This window comes from Dendrobates tinctorius, unplaced genomic scaffold (genome assembly GCF_039654945.1).
Source record: "Dendrobates tinctorius isolate UK_male_01 unplaced genomic scaffold, ASM3965494v1 ptg000019l, whole genome shotgun sequence".
NCBI classification, from domain to species: domain Eukaryota; kingdom Metazoa; phylum Chordata; class Amphibia; order Anura; family Dendrobatidae; genus Dendrobates; species Dendrobates tinctorius.
In genome coordinates, this window is record NW_027361687.1 from 34,177,731 (window position 1) to 34,199,548 (window position 21,818).

The 21,818-nt window shown below is 49.8% G+C and overlaps 1 protein-coding gene across 1 annotated transcript; it reads right to left on the minus strand.

The window, feature by feature from the left end:
• Positions 1-1,683: 1,683 nt before the first annotated feature.
• On the minus strand, positions 1,684-6,370 carry LOC141082863 (palmitoyltransferase ZDHHC3-like). Its single transcript, XM_073566878.1, has 9 exons — positions 6,128-6,370; positions 5,968-6,056; positions 5,814-5,887; positions 5,629-5,744; positions 5,506-5,567; positions 5,316-5,430; positions 5,169-5,241; positions 4,769-4,898; positions 1,684-3,045 (listed from the first exon to the last, which is right to left on the minus strand). The coding sequence occupies exons 1-9, from the start codon at positions 6,337-6,339 to the stop codon at positions 2,957-2,959; spliced, it is 960 nt and encodes a 319-aa protein (XP_073422979.1). The 5' UTR covers positions 6,340-6,370; the 3' UTR covers positions 1,684-2,956.
• Between the last annotated feature and the right edge of the window lie 15,448 nt (positions 6,371-21,818).

Sequence of the window (21,818 nt, forward strand, 5' to 3'; positions counted from 1 at the left end):
GGGCAGTCTGCAGCACTATAGGGCAGCACACAGGTTCTTTCAAAGAAGTATCAGCAGCCATATGGCCAGTGGCGGGTGATCAAGTTGAGCAGCCTGCAGCACTTTAGGGCCATACATAGGGCACTGAATTAGGTATTTTGTTGAGAAAGAGATGGACGAGTGGAAAAATAAAATAAGCACGATACTGTACTGGAAAACAGCCTTAAAGGGCGGTCACACCTAAAGCACAAGCATCCACTGACACTCCCCACGTATACAGTGGGTAAATAAGTATTTGATACACTGCCAGTTTTCCCACCTACAAAGAATGGAAAGATGATTATCAATCTTCCTCGGTCTGGGGCTTGATGCAAGATCTCACCTCGTTGGGTAAGGATGATTCTGAAAAATGTTAGGAATCAGCCCAGAACGACAGGGGAGGACCTGGTCAATGACCTAAAGAGAGCTGGGGACCAGTCTCATACATTAAGTTAGCACCACACTACGCAGTCATGGATTAAAATCCTGCAGGGCACGCGTGGTCCCCCCTGCTCAAGTCAGCACATGTCCTGGCCCTTTTGAAATTAGTTAATGACCATCTGGATGATCCAGAGGAGGCATGGGAGAAGGTCATATGGTCAGATGAGACCAAAATAGAACTTTTTGGTATCAACTCCACTCGCCATGTTTGGAGGAAGAAGAAAGAAGAGTATAACCCCAAGAACACTGTTCCAAACTGTGAATCATGGTGGAGAAAACATAATTTAGGGGGTACTTGTCTGCAAAGGGGACAGAAAGACTGCACAGTATTGAAGGGAGGATGGATGAGGTCACGTATCGCAAGATTTTGGTCAACAACCTCCTACCCTCAGTAAGAGCATTGAAGATGAGTCATGGATGGATCTTCCAGCATGACAATGACCCAAAAGACACAGCCAGGGCAACTAAGGAGTGGCTACGTAAGAAGGTCCTCAGTGGCCGACACAGTCTCCAGACCCAATAGAAAACCTTTGGAAGGAGCTGAAACTCAATGTTTCCCAGCGACAGCCCCGAAACCTGAAGATCTGGAGAAGATCTGTATGGAGGAGTGGGCAAAGATCCCTGCTGCAGTGTGTGCACACTCGGTCAAGATCTACAGGAAACGTCTGATCTCTGTAATTACAAACAAAAGGTTTCTGCACCAAATATGAAGCGCTGTTTTCCTATTGTATCAAATACTTACCGTAATTCATGCAATTAACGCTAATTAAGTAAAAATCATACAATGTGATTTTCTGGATTTTATTTTTAGATTCTGTCTGACAATTGAAGTGTAGCTACGTTAAAAATTTTCAGACCTTTCCATTCTTTGCAGGTGGGAAAACTTGCAAAATCAGCAGTATATCAAATCCTTATTTTCCCCTCTGTATGTTAACACCTCGTACCAGCAGCAATGACAAAGAGCAGACATGACAGCAGCTGCCCCGCTGCTACTATGGATGCAGGAGACTAAATGGGGCCACAGCGGGACCAGGTCCTGTCCGAATGTCAATCACATCCTCAGGTTCTGAATGTTCCTGGTCAGGTAACGCCGCCTGCCTATCCCTGCTATCAGCCTGCCATGACAGTCGGTGTCACCCTGTATCTCACTGCTACCTTTATAACCACTCAGACCAGTACCAGTTCTGGCCTATTAGATCCGGGCCTAAAACATGAAGCATAAAACAGAGAAGTTTGGATTTATTAATATCCCCCCAAAATCCCAGACATCAGAAATATTCTCAGTGTAAAAAGAGACCACAGCAATAAATATATCTTACAGCGAGCAGAGATGAGGACAGAGAGGGGATTTTGGTCAGTAACATAACGGATATATAGCTCTGCTATATGGTGCGATTACCAACAGTGCTCCGATGCAATGGCCGACCTGAATCTCGAGAGGATGATGGGAGTTGTAGTGCACTGCTGGCCTGCAGCAGACAGATACGTGGCTTCTCGAAAACAGACCGCAGCCGAAAAAATGCAGCGGAATCGCCATCTGGTGGACACTCATAAAACTGCAAGAATGGTAATGTAAGACAACCACAAAACTGCAGAGGGCAGCAGAGAGACTAGAGTTATAGTAGTGCGACATGCTGCAGCTCAGGCGGTGAATGGAAGAATGGGACATAATTCAGCCATGCTATGGGATGGGCCAAGTGGTTATAGTGCCGCCCCCTTATAAATATTAATTAGGTTAAGATGCTTTATATTTAAAGGGGGAGAGGACTTTAATTCCAGGAATACAGACTGGTGGCTTACAGCACATAATACTCTGATTATTAACACTCCAGATTATCTGACGCCTGTCATCAAGGCCGGCGTCATGTTATGGTACATAACCGGAAGAAAAGCAGATCGCCAGGTTCCTCCCCCACAGTGTGAAGCTTCTGTAATCTTCTTGCATTTTACAACCTCTCTGTCCTTGTAAAAAATATCCAGGCCTCATGTGTATCCAGTCTGAAAACAGTACAGCTGCAGTAAAAAGCATGGAGGACAGAACAGCAGCTTCAAATAAACACAAGATGGATCTCAGTTGACCTACAATCACTGAACTCAGCAAACAGGTAAAAAAACAAACAAACAAAAAAAAAACAGTTCAATAAATAAATTTAAAATAAATCCAGTGCAGATGAGCGCCCCCCTCTGGCGAGTGTAATTACTACACGATTAAACTCAGAGGATGGGCAGGTGAATGTCTGAGAGGCTTAAAAACATAGAAAAACCCACTCCAGTATCCACGGCAGCAAATAAAAAAGTCCAGCAGGGCCAATAGAAACCACGGAAGTAAAAAAAGAAAAAAACAGTCTGAGGCTGAGACATCAGCAGCACCAACCACCGGAGGGCAGCAGAGCAGCCATGAGATATTCAAATGTAACAATACATCCTTAGTGCAACCACAGCAAGAGGCTGGGATCCGAACCCTAGAGATGGCACACGGCCACATCGACAAAGACCCCTACACATCATAGTCAGGGAGGTAACTGTACGCAGGACCACCAGAGGACGGGGGTGTATTACATGGGAAGAGCCAGCAGATCATGTAACCTGGGGGGAAAGAGAAAAACAATGACAGGATAGGTGGCATTCTCAGTGATGTCACCGCTGATCTCTAGTGATGGATAGGCGGCATTCTCAGTGATGTCACCGCTGATCTCTAGTGATGGATAGGAGGCATTCTCAGTGATGTCACCTCTGATCTCTAGTGATGGATAGGCGGCATTATCAGTGATGTCACCGCTGATCTCTAGTGATGGATAGGAGGCATTCTCAGTGATGTCACCGCTGATCTCTAGTGATGGATAGGAGGCATTCTCAGTGATGTCACCGCTGATCTCTAGTGATGGATAGGAGGCATTCTCAGTGATGTCACCTCTGATCTCTAGTGATGGATAGGAGGCATTATCAGTGATGTCACCGCTGATCTCTAGTGATGGATAGGAGGCATTCTCAGTGATGTCACCACTGATCTCTAGTGATGAATAGGCGGCATTCTCAGTGATGTCACTGCTGATCTCTAGTGATGGATAGGAGGCATTCTCAGTCATGTCACTGCTGATCTCTAGTGATGGATAGGAGGCATTCTCAGTGATGTCACCGCTGATCTCTAGTGATGGATAGGAGGCATTCTCAGTGATGTCACTGCTGATCTCTAGTGATAGATAGGTAGCATTGTCAGTGATGTCACCTCTGATCTCTAGTGAAGGATAGGCGGCATTCTCAGTGATGTCACCACTGATCTCTAGTGATGGATAGGTGGCATTCTCAGTGATGTCACCGCCGATCTCTAGTGATGGATAGGAGGCATTCTCAGTGATGTCACTGCTGATCTCTAGTGATGGATAGGAGGCATTCTCAGTGATGTCACCTCTGATCTCTAGTGATGGATAGGCGGCATTCTCAGTGATGTCACCACAGATCTCTAGTGATGGATAGGCGGCACTCTCAGTGTTGTCACCACTGATGGATAGGCGGCATTCTCAATGATGTCACCGCTGATCTCTAGTGATGGATAGGTGGCATTCTCAGTGATGTCACCACTGATCTCTAGTGATGGATAGGCGGCATTCTCAATGATGTCACTGCTGATCTCTAGTGATGGATAGGTGGCATTCTCAGTGATGTCACCTCTGATCTCTAGTGATGGATAGGAGGCATTCTCAGTGATGTCACCTCTGATCTCTAGTGATGGATAGGAGGCATTCTCAGTGATGTCACCTCTGATCTCTAGTGATGGATAGGCGGCATTCTCAGTGATGCCACCGCTGATCTCTAGTGATGGATAGGAGGCATTCTCAGTGATGTCACCGCTGATCTCTAGTGATGGATAGGAGGCATTCTCAGTGATGTCACCGCTGATCTCTAGTGATGGATAGGTAGCATTCTCAGTGATGTCACCGCTGATCTCTAGTGATGGATAGGAGGCATTCTCAGTGATGTCACCGCTGATCTCTAGTGATGGATAGGTAGCATTCTCAGTTATGTCACCACTGATCTCTAGTGATGGATAGGGGGCATTGTCAGTGATGTCACCACTGATCTCTAGTGATGGATAGGAGGCATTCTCAGTGATGTCACCTCTGATCTCTAGTGATGGATAGGAGGCATTCTCAGTGATGTTACTGCTGATCTCTAGTGATGGATAGGAGGCATTCTCAGTGATGTCACCTCTGATCTCTAGTTATGGATAGGAGGCATTCTCAGTGATGCCACTGCTGATCTCTAGTGATAGATAGGTGGCATTCTCAATGATTGGATAGGTTTCTCTTACCTCTTCCGAACACCTCCCTCAGTAGCGCCATCTTCGGCTTGCGGGTGTGGGCTACTTCTTTATTCGCCTCCTTCAGGAGTTTTTTCCTCAGTTGCTCGATGGGCGTCTCGTCTGTAATGATCGACACAATCTGTATGAAAGAAAAAAAAAAAAATTAGGCAAGAAGTATAACGGGACCACACAGATACGAGATACGGCTGATACCAGAGAATCTACAGCACTGGGTAAAAAGTTTAAGCAGGTGACGAAAAATACAGTAGAGTAAATCATTTAACAAAAATTGTAATTATTTACTATTTCAGTAAATAATAAAATCAAAGAATAAAAGAGAAATGTAAATCCCATCAACATCTGGTGACCATCCATCATCTCCATCACTGGATACTAAGGAAACACTTACCTGATCATACAATATGACTGTAACGAACAGCCCGAAGAGGAGGGACTCCACAAGTAGGAGGATGCAGTGGACTCTGCAGTGAGAGGAGACTATATGAGAGCCGCAGTGTCCTGACATCACAGTCACGCATGACCTCTGGGTACTCACATCTGAACATGACTATGAGCAGCAGCCACCAGATCTGCATTCTCCACTGATCCCTTCTTGGTTGGCCACAGCCAAACGGCCAGAACTAAGGCCACAGAGTACAGGCTTGTCACACCTGCAGGAAACACAAACATGAGAGCAGCACCCCCTACTGGACCCCTTCCCATATAAAACCAAATTCTGTACTTACCAGTGTAAAACAGAAACTGGATGAAATACTTTTGGTTTAATTCCCCAACACAATTATTTATCCTACAAAAAGAAAAAAAATGAACGACCGAAAACTCAATGAGTAGCCTCGCTTGTTACGAACCAGGGGCAGTGGTGATCCATCCTGCGGACACAGCGGTGACAGATGCGGCAGTGGTGTGCCCGTGGAGGGCGGTAAGTCTCACATCGGTGGCACACGGTCCAGTCCTCATTAGCCCCCTGTGGAGAGCGGGCATTATTTATCATTAGGTACCTCCATGGGTACAGATTCCGCTCCTGTGCACTTACCCGGTCACTTTTGCGCGGAGTGCTGGATCGCAGGTCCGAGAAGTCAATGGCGGTTTCTGGTAACGGTACGGTCCCTGTGGGAACAGGGCAGGATGGGTTAAGAGGAGGAAAGTCTGGCTGTAACCTGGCAAACTACTACTCCCAGGAGTCCCACCGGGGTCGGAGAAGACGGCGCGGCTGTGACAGGCCAGCAGCATGGACACCAGCAGATTGAAACCAAGTGCGTGGAGTGGACACCAAACGCTGCAAACAGAGGGAACAAAGTGAGACATCCCATAATCATCCCACAACCAGCAACCCCATCCTCCCCGCACCTGCCGGAGAAGCTGTGCAGCAGGACGTGCCGTAGGATGACGTAGTCGGCGTATCCCAGGCTTAGGTAGGTGAGCAGCACACACAGCAGCCCGCAGGGATCCCGCACACAGCCCGCCATGGCAGCGCAGACACACTTCCGGGTCGAAGGCCCCGCCCAGCTGTCCTCTGCTCCAATCAGGGAGGGGCGCTGCAGCGAGACTGGCAAAAGCATCCAGCTGTCAGTGAGGAGCGGCGTACTTCCGGTGAATGCGGTCGCTATGGAGATCGGGAATTCCGTGTGACGTACGTCATTTCCGGCGTAGGCGTGACCTATTATGAGTGGTCATGTGACCGCGGAGTGGGCGTGGCATATTGTTTGACGGGTCATTGGTTAATGTGTGACAGTTCATGTACAGAATCAGATCACACAAGTGTCAGTCCTAGTGCTTGGGAATGACCGGGGCTCTGCCGGCTGCCAGCTGTGCACACGGGAGAGCGGGGCGTGGGTGCAACGTCCAGTAATCCGGCCCAGAGGCTGGATCAGAACACAGCTGGAAATAAAGATTAGGCCGCGGTCACACTTTGAATATTTGTTCAGTATTTTCCAGCAGTGAGTGATAAATCCAGAAGTGGTGACGTGTTTATAGTATCCTCTTCCTCTGATTGTCCCACTCCTGATTTTTGCTTTTACTCCTTAATGACTGCCGATATGCCTTCTAATGGGCTTTTGACAGCGCCGTTTAGCATGGGCTTCCGGCAATCGCGCTGGAAATCCACCTATTGGTGGCCCGGTCACATGATCTCGAGTCTCCAATGGGTCAGCATGACAACCAGAGGTCTCCTGGAGACCTCTATGGTTGCCAATGCCAGATCCCAATGAGGTGGTCGGCGCTCATAGCAATGCAGTAATTATGCTACACACAGGCGATCTGATCATCACCTCTATGTAGCAGAGGCCAACGTGTTATGGCAGCTTCTAGTCTCCCATAGAGGCTACTGAAGCATGCCAAAAATTAAAAAAAAGTTTTTAAAAATATTAAAAAAATTTAAAAATATAAAAAAGTTCAAATCACCCCCCTTTTGCCCCATTCAAAATAAAACAATAAAAATAAAATCAAATTTGGCGCCCCTGAGGGTTCAGTCGCCACAGAGGTACTGCACCTCCTCCTGAGGTGTGGTGCCCCACCATCCAGGTAAGGTGGAGACACCTGACCATACTCCAACACCTGCATCCCACACATCATAGTAGTGTAGCAAAGCACCTTTGGTGGCTCCCTGCTTGGAACACGAAGAGTGCTGGGAGGTGGGTGGAGTTTAGTCTGCACAAGAGAGCGGGAGATTATTGGGACTAGGGAAGTCAGTCTGACAAGGAGTCAGAGAGAAGATCCCCTGAGTGGGATAAATGAAGGAAGTGCTGCAGCCGACCTCAGTGATCTGGATCTGCTGGCACAGGAAAGAGATATTCAGAAAGCCTAATTCTCCATAAGAATGATTTGTACGGAACGTGAGGAGAAGTGAACTAAGGATTAGGGTTAGAGCAGAGCCCTTCCTCAAGTTCTAAGCGCAAGGCCGGGGTCCGGTCCCCGAGGTTGTATGGATACTAATGGTCCTGCAGCAGACACCGGAGGAATAGAAGTCATGACCACTTTATTCCCACACAAGACTTGGGGGCACAACAGCAACTGGATAGTGAGCCGGGACTTAGTAGTAAGGAGTCCCCGAAGCAAGCTACAGCTGTCTGTACGGACAAGTAGAGTTCATAAGAACATCGGACAGGAGGATCTCCAGTGTAACTCAGTACTAGGAGTACTTCACTATAGGCGCAAAAGGGAGGCGTTCAGAAAAGGCACATATGTTGGCGGAGTTTTGGAAGGGGATGCTTCATCTTGCCTGGAAGTTGGCTGAGCTCCTGACCTGGAGGACACGGCACGGATGCAGGCACCTGTATGCACAGCAGACTATGAGTAAAGCTTTGGAACTACATGCCCTGGTGTCCTCCGCTTATTCCTGCGCCAACCCACTCGGCACTGCTACATCTCTGTGCTGAACACTGCACCCTCTTCCTCAACATCTATTACACTGCCCTGGGACTACAGCCCTGCCTGTGGAGGGCAACACCATCATTGCTACCACCACACCATCTGTCCCAGAGGATTTGTCTGCAGCGTCGGCTTAACATCTTCATTGCCAAACACCACAGGTGGCGTCACAAATCATTCACTAATAAACTTTAATCATCATCCACACATTCAACATTCCCCTTTTACAATGGACGCCCAGGGCCACGGACCAGGTCACCGCTGCCGTGACATCTCCCATTGAACTCCACGGGCCCGGTACCGAGTACCCCACGGCCCTAACAAGGGCGAGGGCGATCCATCTTTGACATCACGAACAGGATGACGAAGCCCGGTGCCACCAGGTTCTGTGTGCCGAAGATTTATTGGACTTGTGATTGCTGAGAATGTGCAAAATAACCAAAATTATAGACTGTAAAATGGACTCTCAAAATGGCCGCCGGCGCGCGGTGAAGAAGAGCATGACAACATGGGTGGTCGTAAGAAAAGAGTGCAAACTGTTCTGGGCCTCCCCTGCCTAAACTTCTATGCTACAGCAACATGGCCCACCCCCAGAGGGGTTCGTATACTGGCTTGGTATGGAGTAGGAAGAAGAGGCCGCCCCCCAGAAGGAGGAGCGAAGCCCTGTGGCGGGAAAGGAGTCCGGGAAGGAGAGAGAACGTCAGGACGCCATATTGGCAGAAGGAAGGAGGCCCGAAGAGCGCGAGGAGGTTGAGCTGAACTTCCCCAGCGCAATGGCTGAAGGTTCCGACCCTGCTTCCACAATGGACCGCCGGCAGCTGGAGGACGAGATTGCCCAGCTGATACACCGCCTGCGGCTGAGACAGGAGGCTCTCTGGACTCTGAACTGGCAGCGTGCCCAGGAGGGGCCTACGCTCGCGGTACCTTCACCACCGGTACCCACCGTTGATGCCCTGGTTCTCCCTCAGGTACCATCTGTGGAACCTGCAGCCGCTGCGATGCCATCAGCAGCGCCTGTTACCATCTCCCCGCTGCAACCGCCGCTGAGCGCTGCCTGCCAGGAGGAGTCACCGGAGGGTCCGGCAGCTGAACAGGAAGAAGCTGTGCTCCTGCCTGGACCTAGCTCGGCTGCGCAGGTCCCACCAGAGGCCCTTGCGGACCCGGAGACGCCATCCGCTCGACCACCGTCTCCCGCCTCTGCCCAGGCAGCTCCAGTCACCACCCCTGCACCGGCTGCCGCCCGATGTCTGCACCGGAGCCGACAACGCCGCCAGGAAACGTCAGGTACGACCGCTGCCCCTGCCATCGGGTTGCTCCCTGAGTTTCCATTCACCGCGTGCAATGGGCCGGTACTCCGTATGGGACAGTTGGAAGAGCTGTGTTCTCAATTCCAAGGCACTAAGCTGACTGCGATGGGGAAGTGGAAGAAGTCCCTGCTGAAAAGAGTAAGGCTGGAGCAGGCGCGTCCCATTCGACATCTTCTGATCTCAGCAAAGGAGTCTGAGCAGCTGCTGGGTGTTACTATGCATCATGGGTTCCCCCTTCCAGAGATTCATGATCCCCGCATTTCACCCTACAAGTGGCCACGGGCAAAAGTTTCACCAGCGGTCAGACCAAAAGCCAAGGCAGCAGAGATACCACCTGAAGTTGAAGTACTACACTCCCAGGTACAAGTTTTTACTCCTGCTCTACCACAGGCAGCAGTTCCATCAGCTGCCACCCCATTTCCACAGGCAGCTACTAACCTAACTCCTTGAGAGAAGGAATACCTGCAATTTGTAGATCATCAGCAGAAAGAGGATGTCCTCAAGTTCTCCCCTGGAATCAGAAAAAGAAACCAGCTTCCACCACCCCAGGAGAAGACCACTACTAAAGAACATTCTCCAACCCATTAACTGTTACCCAGGAGGGTATTAGCACCGTTGTGCTTTCTTGTTTATTATGTTTTTTCTTTTTGATTCTAGTTTTTGCCTAGTTTTTGGCATCAGTGTTCTAAAAATTTGAACTGCAGAGATCATGGACAATGAGTGATCCACAAACTGTGTTTGTAAACAGTTGCGCCTCTTGAGGTGCCCTTTCTTGGATTTACATAGGTTTTCAATAAGTAAGAACTACCTCAACCTGGAGCATTGCTCCAAACCAAGGACACTGCAAGAAATCCCGGCTGGGAGTGGTGTCCGGTGCTTTCAAGAATTATTGATGTCTTAATGTGAAGTATTATATAATGTGCCTTATAAAAATGTTGATAGCAATAGAACAGATTTTATATAAAAATTGGTTGATAGTAATCTCTAAGTATTTGATGTAAAATTTGAATAAAGGTTTGAATACAGGTGACGAACCAGACATCAGCGGTTGTCACTCAAGGTCTAAAGGAAGGAGAGTATAGGAAATGAGAAAGACAAAAGAAGAATAATATGTGTAGATGATAATACTTGAACTGGTACCATAGCACTTTAAATTGGCAATATAGCTTTTAATATATATTAAATATAGATAGTTAAATTGTTCTGCAACGTTCAAGAATCTGTGCCTCCCAAATTGGGAAATGTAGATAACAATTGTTTATTAAGCATTTCAAAAATTTTTGTATGTTCCTTATTTTGTTTCATCTTTGTTTCACTTGCAGCCCGCGGACGTGCTGTGTTTAACGGGGGGTTATGTGGCGCCCCTGAGGGTTCCGTCACCACAGAGGTACTGCACCTCCTCCTGAGGTGTGGTGCCCCACCATCCAGGTAAGGTGGAGACACCTGACCACACTCCAACACCTGCATCCCACACAACATAGTAGTGTAGCAAAGCACCTTTGGTGGCTCCCTGCTTGGAACACGAAGCGTGCTGGGAGGCGGGTGGAGTTTAGTCTGCACCAGAGAGTGGGAGATTATTGGGACTAGGTCAGTCAGTCTGACGAGGAGTCAGAGAGATGATTCTTTGAGTGGGATAGATGAAGGGAGTGCTGCAGCAGACCTCAGTGACCTGGGTCTGCTGGCACAGGAAAGAGATATTCAGAAAGCCTAATTCTCCATAAGAAAGATTGATTTGTATGGAACCTGAGGAGAAGAAGTGAACTAAGGAATAGGGTTAGAGCAAAGCCCTTCCTCAAGTTCTAAGCGCATGGCCGGGGTCCAGTCCCCGAGGTTGTATGGATACTAATGGTCCTGCAGCAGACACCGGAGGAATAGAATTTATCACCACTTTATTCCCACACAAGACTTGGGGGCACAACAGCAACGAGAGTGAGCCGGGACTTAGTAGCAAGGAGTCCCCGAAGAAGGCTACAGCTGTCTGCCGTACAAGTAGAGTTCTAAGAACATCTGAAAGGAAGAACTCCAGTGTAAGTCAGTACTGTGAGTACTTCACTACGAGCGCTAAGGAGGGAGACGTTCAGAAAAGGAACATATGTTGGCAGAGGGGTGGAACAGAGTACTTCATCTTGCATGGAGGTTGGCTGAGCTCCTGACCTGGAGGACACAGCATGAATGCGGGCACCTGTATGCACAACAGACTGTGAGTAAAGCTTTGGAACTACATGCCCTGGTGTCCTCCGCTTATTCCAGCGCCAACCCACTCGGCACTGCTACATCTCTGTGCTGAACACTGCACCCTCTTCCGCAACATCTATTACTCTGCCCTGGGACTACAGCCCTGCCTGTGGAGGGCTACACCATCATTGCTGCACTACACCATCTGTCCCAGAGGATCTGTCTGCAGCGTTGGCTTAACATCTTCATTGCCAAACACCACAGGTGGCGTCACGAATCATTCACTAATAAACTTTAATCATCATCCACACATTCAACATTACCCTTTTGCAATGGACGCCCAGGGCCACGGACCGGGTCACCGCTGCCGTGACATCTCCCATTGAACTCCACGGGCCCGGTACCGAGTACCCCACGGCCCTGGCACGGCAAGGGCGATCCACAAACATACACATATTTGGTATTGCCGTGTTCAGAATCGCCCGATCTATCAATAAAAAAAGGATTAACCCAATCGCTAAACGGCGTAACGAGAAAAAAAGTCAAAATGCCCAAATTACGTTTTTTTTTTGGTCGCCGCGACATTGCATTAAAATGCAATAACGGGTGATCAAAAGATCGTATCTGCACCAAAATGGTATCATTAAAAACGGCAGCTCGGCACACAAAAAAAGCCCTGACCCAACCCAAAATCACGAAAAATGCAGACGCTACGGGTGTCGGAAAATGGCACAATTTTTTTTTTAACAAAGTTTGGAATTTTTTTTCACCACTTAGGTAAAAAAGAACCTAGACATATTTGGTGTCTATGAACTCTTAATGAGCTGGAGCAGGGGCGAACACACCGCATGTGCAGCCGATGCGGCTGCACAGGGCCTAGAAGCTCCAGGGGGCCCCTGAAGGGCGGCTAATAATGAGGGCAATCTGGTCTGTTTATCCGGCCCCGAGGCTCTGGGGGGCCCCTGGCCAGATTGCCCTCATGTGCGGCGGGCAGGGAGAGATCCCTGCAGATCCGCTGCCTACAAGTGAAAATGGTAGCGGAACTGCAGCGATCCGTACTGCTCCCTGCCCGCGCTTCCTGTCTCTGTCACAGGATCCAGCACTGCGGCTGACGTCTGTGCCAGAAAGAGGAAGCTGCAGTGCAGGCGAAGGTGATGCTGTGGGAGAGCGTGAGGTGAGTGTGTGTAGCTGCAGGCGAAGGTGATGCCGCGGGAGAACGTGCGATGCGGTGAGTGAGTGTGTGTGTAGGAGAGGGGAATGATGTGGGTAATTGCGGAGAAGGCAATAATGGGGTGGTGGGGAGGAGGAAATGATGGAGGTGGTGGAATGGGCAATGATAGGGGTGGTGGTGAAAAGGCAATAATGATAGTGGAAAGGACAATGATGGTGGAAAGGGCAATGATGGGGGTGATAGGGGAGGAGAAATGATGGAGGATATATGTTGAGGATATAACTCTTTATCATAGAATTGTAGAGTTGGAAGGGACCTCCTGTGCCATCTGGTCCAACCCCCTGCTCAAAGCAGGATTCGCTAAATCATCCCAGACAGATGTCTGTCCAGCCTCTGTTTGAAGACTTCTATTGAAGGAGAACTCACCACCTCTCGTGGCAGCCTGCTCCACTCATTGATCACTCTAACTGTCCAAAAGCTTTTTCTAATATCTACTCTGTGTCTCCTCCCATACAGTTTCATCCCATTGCTTCTAGTCTTTCCTTGTGCAAATGAGAATAAAGTTGATCCTTCTACAATGTGACAAACCTTGAGATATTTGCAGACAGCTATTAAGTCTCCTCTCAGTCTTCTCTTCCGCAAGCTAAACATTCCCAGATCCTGCAACCTTTCCTCATAAGACAAGGTTTCCAGACCGGTCACCATTCTGGTCGCTCTTTTCTGAACTTGCTCCAGTTTGTTGATCTTTTTTAAAATGTGGCGCCCAAAACTGGACACAGTATTCCAGATGAGGTCTGACCAAAGAGGAGTAGAGGGCAATAATGACTTCACGTGATCTAGATTGTATGCTTCTGTTATTACATCCTAGAATTGCATTTGCCTTTTTAGCTGTTGCATCACACTGTTGACTCATATTCAGTCTGTGATCTATTAGTATACCCAAGTCTTTTTCACATGTGCTGTTGCTTAGCCCTATTCCTCCCATTCTGTTTATGCTCTTTTCATTTTTATTGCCCAGATGTAGTACTTTGCATTTTTCCCTGTTAAAAACCATTTTGTTAGTTGCTGCCCACTTCTCCAGTTTATTTATATCTTTTTGAATCCTCTCTCTCTCTTCTCTAGTATTAGCTATCCCTCCTAGCTTTGTGTCATCAGCAAATTTAATCAGTTTTCCCTCAAATCCTTCATCTAAATCGTTGATTGATGTTGAGCCATACAGGGCCCAGGACAGAGCCCTGTGGTACCCCACTTGAGACATACTTCCAACTGGATTTGCAGCCATTTACAACCACTCTTTGGGAGGTGGTGGAATGGGCAATGATGGGGTGGTGGGGGAGAAAGCAATGATAGATGTGGTGGAAAGGGCAATGATGGGCGTCCTGGGGGAGAAAGCAATAATGGGATGTGGGGGGGAGGAGGTGTGGGGGATTGGGAAGGGAGGAAAAAGGATTTATATTGGATTTAGGAACAGGGGGAGGTGGAGGAAAATGTTATTATCGCTTATTATGTTTAAAGGGAACCTATCACCATTTTTTTTTGCCTACCAGCTAAAAATATCAGTTAATTCGATGTCAGCTATGTGTCAGGGATAGGGGGTTGTTGACCTCTGGCCGGCACATGGCTATCACATGTGTAGGGGGCCTTATCTTAGTTATCCCACCTCTGCCAACCATGTGATGAAAACAGTAAGCTAGTCTTGCCCTAACAATTTACCGCAGGGCCTGATTGTAGTTATCTCACTGCTGCCACAATATGTCACGAACTGCAGGGATTTATGTATATCCCACTTTTGGTTCGGCTTTGGAACTTGAAGCTCTCTGGCGCCCCTTTTCCCTCAGGTCAGTCGGGGAACTGCACCTAGGATAATTAGTCACCGGATGGGCTACTTGTTGTGCACTGTGTTAGGGGCTGGCGGAACGCACCAAATAAAGAAGACGGTATATGGGATATGGTGCGTTCGCAGCCAGGGGCCACAGTGCAGAGATGTAAGCTGCAGCTAGGCAATGACGAATGAGGTGTAGCCGGACACCGGCGGGTAACCACAGACCCGGTGCGTGCAAGGACAGACTCTATTACTCCACGACTAGTGCAAACTACCACTCAGAGCGGGTACAATGTCTACCCTGGCGGTCTCCACTAACCATCATAAGAGCAGTGCTTGAAGCGCACGTACGTGCGCACGGCACCGCTCTGGCAGACACTGCAGTATCAGTGGTATGTGATGCCTGTACTGACCGACGCCCACGGGCGCTACAGGAAGGAGAGCTGGCTACACTGCGGTGCTAAGCAGTGCTAGTGCTAGGTGCTAACTCTAAGGCTATGTGCACATGCTGCGGTTTTTGCTGCAGTTCCGCTGCGGTTTTGGCCCTGCGGAACCGCAGCAGTTCTGCAGACATGGTACAGTACCATGTAACCCTATGGGTTTTCAAAACCGCAGTGCTCGCGCTGCGTTTTTTTCCGCGCGGTTTTGCTGCGGTTTATAAACCGCAGCACGTCAATTGTTTCTGTGGATTCTGCTGCGGTTTCACACCTTTAACATAGTAGAGGTGTGAAACCGCAGGAAAACCGCAGGTCACTTTACCTGTGGTTTTACCTGCGGTTCCGCGGGGAAAAACCCGCAGGTGATTCCGCAGTGTGTGCACATAGCCTAATTCTAAGACTCTAACTCATGCGTATCAAAGGGAGGGAATCTTAATGAGTCAGTCACCAGTCTCATACATCCATCATCACACACACTACCAAACAATATAGAATCAATGTCTATCATAGCACATGGCGGGGCGGCCATGCGAACCTTTTATGGCAGCGTCCTTCCGGGACCTTCCTGATGGTTCAATCCAAGCTGGAGAAGGACCTGAGCACGTAACCTCCGATCTCCAATGAGAGATCGTCCCACGGGCATGCTCAGTGGACCGAAAGGAAGACAGCCCCTGGAGTTGTTCGCTGCTGACCAGCATGCGTTGCTATAGCCGGACCAGAGGTGGCAGCAGCAACCAAACCCACGGTGCTGGTCTGAGCAGAGTGCTGAGCAGGCTCCTCTGTGGCTGGAGAGAAATGAGAGACCGCTGAAGGCAAGTGTTTGAGATTCCTGCTGTGCAGCGACAGGAACCTGACGCCTAACATGGGCCCCCTCCTCTCTGAGCCTCAAATGCAGCAATGGAAGCGGAGCGTGGATGTTCTCCATTGGCTCCCAGGTCCAAGCCTCTGGACCATGACCCTTCTAGTCCACCAAATAAAACTTTTACCACGCACCACCCTGCATCCCACTATGGCATTGACCTCAAACTCTTCCGAAGACAGATCTGATGTCCCGGCAGATGACTCGGAGAACCGGGACATGTGAACAGGCTTAAGGAGGGACACGAGGAAGGTGTCAGATATCCAAATGTGGTGGAAAAGAGAGGCGGTAGACCACTGGATTGATCTGCTCAAGGACCTTGAAGGGGCCAATGTAGCGAGGTGCAAACTTAGTGGACTCAACCCGCAGCCTGATATTACGGGCGGAGAGCCACACTAAGTCGCCAGGAGCAAAAGTCAGAGCGGGGCGCTGGTGCGTGTCAGCGGAAGCCCTCATTCTCTCCTTAGAGGCCCGTATGGTATCCTGAGTGCGGTCCCAAATGTCACGAGCCTCCACCGCCCAGTCTGCCACACTGAAATCAGTGGACGACATGGGCATAGGGACAGGGACACGCGGATGCTGGCTGTAGTTAAGGAGGAATGGGGTCTGACCGGTGGAATCGGCCACAGTGTTGTTCAAAGAAAATTCCGCCCATGGTAGCAAGGTCACCCAGTCATCCTGCCTGGCCGAGACAAAATGTCGTAAGTATGTGACCAGTGTCTGGTTGGCTCTCTCAACCAACCCGTTCGTCTCGGGGTGATAGGCCGAGGAAAGATTTAGCTCAATACTGAGCAGACTACAGAGCTCTCTCCAGAACCGAGACGCAAACTGGGGACCCCGGTCACTGACTATCTTGTCCGGCATACCATGCAAGTGAAAGACGTGCTTTACGAACAATGCTGCCAGACCCCACACAGAAGGTAGCCGCGAGAGTGGCACCAGGTGCACCATTTTAAAAAAATGATCGATGACAACCCAGATGACCGTGCTGCCACTGGACTTGGGCAGACCGACCACAAAGTCCATGCCGACCATCTCCCAAGGTCTGTCCACCACCTGCAGGAGGTAAAGTAGCCTGGCAGGCCTCTGACGAGAAGGCCTGTTCTGGGCGCAGGAGACGCATGCCCGAATGTAATCTCCCACGTCCCGGGCCATGTGCGGCCACCAATATGTCCTCGCCAGGAGTTCGGTGGTTCACTTCGTCCCAAAATGACCTCCCTCCCTAGAAGCGTGAGCCCAAGAGAGAACCTCTGGTCGCAGACGGGCGGCGACAAAGCCCTTGCCCGGGGGCACCGATTCAAAAGCGACCAGAGCCACAGTCCTCAGGCTCTCGGATGGGACATTTAGCTGAGGCTCAGTCTCCTCCTCCTCCAAAGACACCACGGAGCGAGAGAGAGCATCGGCCCGGACGTTCCTCTCACCGGACAGATAGTGCAAGGTGAAACGGAAACAGGAGAAAAACAGTGACCATGTGGCCTGGCGAGAATTTAGCCGCTGGGCCGATTGCAGATATACCAGGTTTTTATGGTCAGTGTACACCTGGAAGAAAAACCGCGCTCCCTCCAGGAGGTGTCTCCACTCAGAAAAGGCCAACTTCATTGCCAGTAACTCCCTGTCCCCGATGGAATAGTTCCTCTCCGCTGGTGAAAAGATCTTCGAGAAGAAGCGGGGATGCTTCCAAACTTGAGTGTCCTTCTGATAAAGGACTGCTCCGGTACCGACGGACGAGGCATCTACCTCCAGGATAAATGGTTTTTTCACATTGGGACGGTGGAGGATGGGAGCGCCAGCAAAATGGGTCTTGATGGAGGAGAAGGCCTTGGAGACCTGTTCCGACCACCCCTTAGGATTGGCTCCCTTCTTGGTGAGGGTGACCAAAGGAGCCACCATGGTGGAGAAGTGGGGAATGAACTGGTGATAGTAGTTAGCAAACCATAAAAAGCGCTGCACCGCCTTAAGGGAGTGGGGTTCTTGCCAGTCCATTACCGCCTGCAGTTTGGCAGGATCCATAGCCAAACCCTGGGCTGAGATGATATAGCCCAGGAAAGGGAAGGACTCCTGCTCAAACTTGCACTTCTCCAACTTGGCATAGAGGGAGTTCACTTGCAAGTGGTCGAAGACCTTGCAAACGTCTCTCTGGTGGGAGTCCAAATCTGGAGAGAAGATAAGGATGTCGTCCAGATAGACCACCACCGAGGTGGAGAACATATCTCGGAAGACATCATTTACAAAGTCTTGGAAGATGGCTGGGGCATTACAGAGGCCGAAGAGCATGACCAGATACTCATAGTGGCCATCCTTGGTGTTAAAGGCCGTCTTCCATTCGTCCCTCGCACGAATACGTATCAGGTTATAGGCCCCTCGTAGATCTAACTTGGAGAAAATCCTCACTCCACACAACCTATCGAACAGCTCAGAGATCAGGGGTAGAGGGTATTTGTTTTTAATGGTTATGGCGTTAAGACTCCGGTAATCAATACAAGGACGAAGCTCTCCACTCTTCTTCTGCACGAAGAAGAATCCAGCCCCCGCAGGTGACACTGACTTCCTAATTAACCCTCTTGCCAGATTCTCCCTGATATATTGCGACAGGAGAGACAGGGGGTAGATGCGACCCCGAGGAGGCTCCGCGCCAGGCAAGAGGTCTATAGGACAGTCATAGCGGTTGTGCGGCGGAAGGGTCTCTGCCGCCTTTTTGGAAAATACATCCGCGTACTGCTGATAGTGCTTAGGGAGCGAGGAAAGATCCGTGGTGGCCTCAGTGGAAGCTACCTGTACGCACTCCCTCACGCATCTACCCTCACAGGACTTGCTCCAGCCTAGAATTCTCCCCGAGGACCACTCTACATGAGAAGAGTGGCAACGCAACCAGGGAACTCCTAAGAGAACCTGATCGATGCCCTCTGGCATAACCAGGAGAGACAAGGTCTCGTGGTGGGAAGGGGCCAGCGAGAGCCTAAGGGGAGCAGTCTGATGTCTAATTTGTGAGGTAGTGGAACCAAGGGGATTGCGTGCCGTTGGACTAAGGCTGAAGACATAAAATTGCTTTCTGCCCCGGAGTCCATGCAAACCTCTACCGCCAAGGTAGAAGGACCCAACTCTAGCGTCCCTTTAAAGGACAGCTTGGAGGATAAAGTTCAATTGTCTAGTTGGCCTCCTCCGATTACAACTAGATGCGGGCGTTTCCCGACCTCTGTGGGCACCTGTTACACAGGTGACCAGGCTGTCAACACTGTAAACAGTAGGGAGGTGCGCTCCGAGTGGAACTTGGAGCCCGTGTGAGATACCTCCATGGCCTCCGGAGGCTCGATCACTCAATCGGGAGGTTCTTGAGGTTTAGAGAAGGTGGGAGCCAACCTAACCCTCGATCTGGACTGGGAGCGCTCCAACCCGCGCTCCGTGAAACGGAGATCTATGCGGGTGGAGATGGTAATAAGCTCCTCCTGAGTAATGGGAACCTCCCTGGTGGCCAGAGCATCCTTGACGTGCTCCGCCAAACCCCTCCAGAACACTGGTATAAGCACTTTGTCTGGCTATTCCAACTCGGAAGCCAGTGTCCGGAACCGGACGGCATAATGGCTGACCGAGAAGGATCCCTGTACCAGTGCCAACAATAGAAGCGCTGTGTCATGTGTGACCCGTGGCCCCAGAAAGACCTGTTTCAGAGAGACCAGGAACTGGGAGGCACTCTGTACCATGAGGTCACCACGCTCCCACAGTGGGGTGGCCCATTCCAGAGCCCTACCCGACAGGAGGGAGATAATGAATCCCACCTTAACCCGTTCTGAAGGAAATCATGCAGCCAACAGCTCAAGCTGAATAGATCACTGGCTCACAAAACCTCTGCAGGAGGTGCTGTCACCCGAGAACTTATCGGGCAGGGGGAGACGGGACAACGTTGGGTCAGGAATGGATGTGGAGATGCGGGAGACAGCCTCTGCAGCTGCCTGAACAACGACTGCAGTGACATCCGCAGTTGAGGCTGACCGCTCGAGAGCTGACAACCTGCCCTCCAGCTGCTGCACATATCTTTGCAGACCCTGATCGTCCGTCATGCTAGCCAGACCCTGGTGCTATGATAATGTTAGGGGCTGGCGGAAAGCACCAAATAAAGAAGATGGTATATGGGATATGGTGCGTTCTCTGCCCGGGGTGTTATGAATGAGTCACCGTAGGAGGCAAAAACAGAAATACTAGCTAAGTCCAGAAAACCAGAGAAGTTGGCAGCTATCGAATTGCAGACCGCTGAACAACAACTAGCAGTAGCCGTGGGGGGTTCCTACGGTGCCCTAGACCCCTCGATCACAGCCGGAGAACTAAATAGCCTAAAGACAGAAAGGGAAATCTAAACTGCCCCAGAGCAGACCAAAAGGCAATAGGCAGCCCCCAACATATAATGACGGTGAAGCAAGATGAAAAAACACTCACACAGATAGAAAGATAGGCTGAGCAAATGATGGGGCCCAAGCTAACTAAATAGGACAGGATAGAAAAGCTGCTGTCTGCAATCCGCAAAAACCCTATGAAAACAAGAGCCAACAGACTGATAGGGAAAAAAGCCCTGAAGACGCTAGGCTTCAAAAAGACTATATCAGTACTCAGGTATTTTCTGAAGACAGAGCAAAAGGGAATTCAGCTCACCCCAGCAGGGAATGGCAGAAATCCAGAAAAACAAGGCAAAACAAAACCAAAACACAAATGCAAAAAGCAGAGCAGAAAACTTAGCTTTTGAGGGGCAGGAATCAGACTGGTCTCCTAGAATCCCTCAGAGAAATCACCCGCAAGGCAGAAGGGCGTCGGCAACCTTATATCCAGTCAGCAATTCCAGTCACCCAGTCATCATCATTCTGCTCAGGTGCTTGGTAATCAGCCTCACTACCTTCCTTCACCAGAAGAGGGAGTTCATCAGACCTCAATGGTGAAGGGGAAAATGAACTCACAACACCGGGGTCCACCGTGCAGAGATGTAAACTGCAGCTAGGTAATGACTAATGAGGTGTAGCCGGACACCGACGGGTAACCACAGACTCGGTGTGTTATGATGAGTCACCGAAGGAGGAAAAAAACAAAATACCAGCTAAGTCCAGGAAAACCAGAGAGGTTGGCAGCTATCGGATTGCAGACCCCTGGACCTATCCACAACAACTAGCAGTAGCCGTGGGGGGTTCCTACGGTGCCCTAGACCCCTCGATCACAGCCGGAGAACTACATAGCCTAAAGACAGAAAGGGGAAAACTAAACTGCCCCAGAGCAGACCCCAAAGCAATAGGCAGCCCCCAACATATAATGACGGTGAAGCAAGATGAAAACACTAACACAGATAGAAAGATAGGTTGAGCAAATGATGGGGCCCAAGCTAACTACATAGGACAGGATAGGAAAGCTGCTGTCTGCCATCCACAAAAACCCTATCAAAATGAGCCACCCAACTGATAGGAAAAACAGGCCCTGAAGTCGCTAGGCTTCAAAAGACTATATCAGCACTCAGGTATATTCTGAAGACAGAGCAAAAGATCAACAGATCAGAGACAAAAATGGAATTCAGCTCACCCCCGGCCGGGGATGGCAGAACTCCCAAAAAACAAGGCAAAACAAAAACAAAACTGAAGAGTATAAAGCAGAGCAGAAAAACAGCTTTGAGATGCAGGAATCAGACTGGTCTCCAAGAATCCGGCAGGAAAATCACCAGCCAGGAAGAAGGGCGTCGGCAGCCTTATATCCAGTCCTCAATTCCAGCCACCCAGTCATCATCTAGCTGCCCAGGTGTTTGGTAATCAGCCTCACTACCTTCCTTCACCAGAGGAGGGAGTTCATCAGACCTCAATAGTGAAGGAAAAAATGAACTCACAACACCGATGCGTGCAAGGACAGACTCTGTTACTCCACAGAGTCCGTACTAGC

Coding starts and splice junctions, on each gene's coding strand:
- LOC141082863 (XM_073566878.1), bottom strand. CDS start 6,339: ATGCTTTTGCCAGTCTCGCTGCAGCGCCCCTCCCTGATTGGAGCAGAG. Junction 5,888..5,967: donor CGCCGTCTTCTCCGACCCCG/GTGGGACTCCTG, acceptor CTGTTCCCACAG/GGACCGTACCGTTACCAGAA. Junction 5,568..5,628: donor ATGGATCACCACTGCCCCTG/GTTCGTAACAAG, acceptor TTCTTTTTGTAG/GATAAATAATTGTGTTGGGG.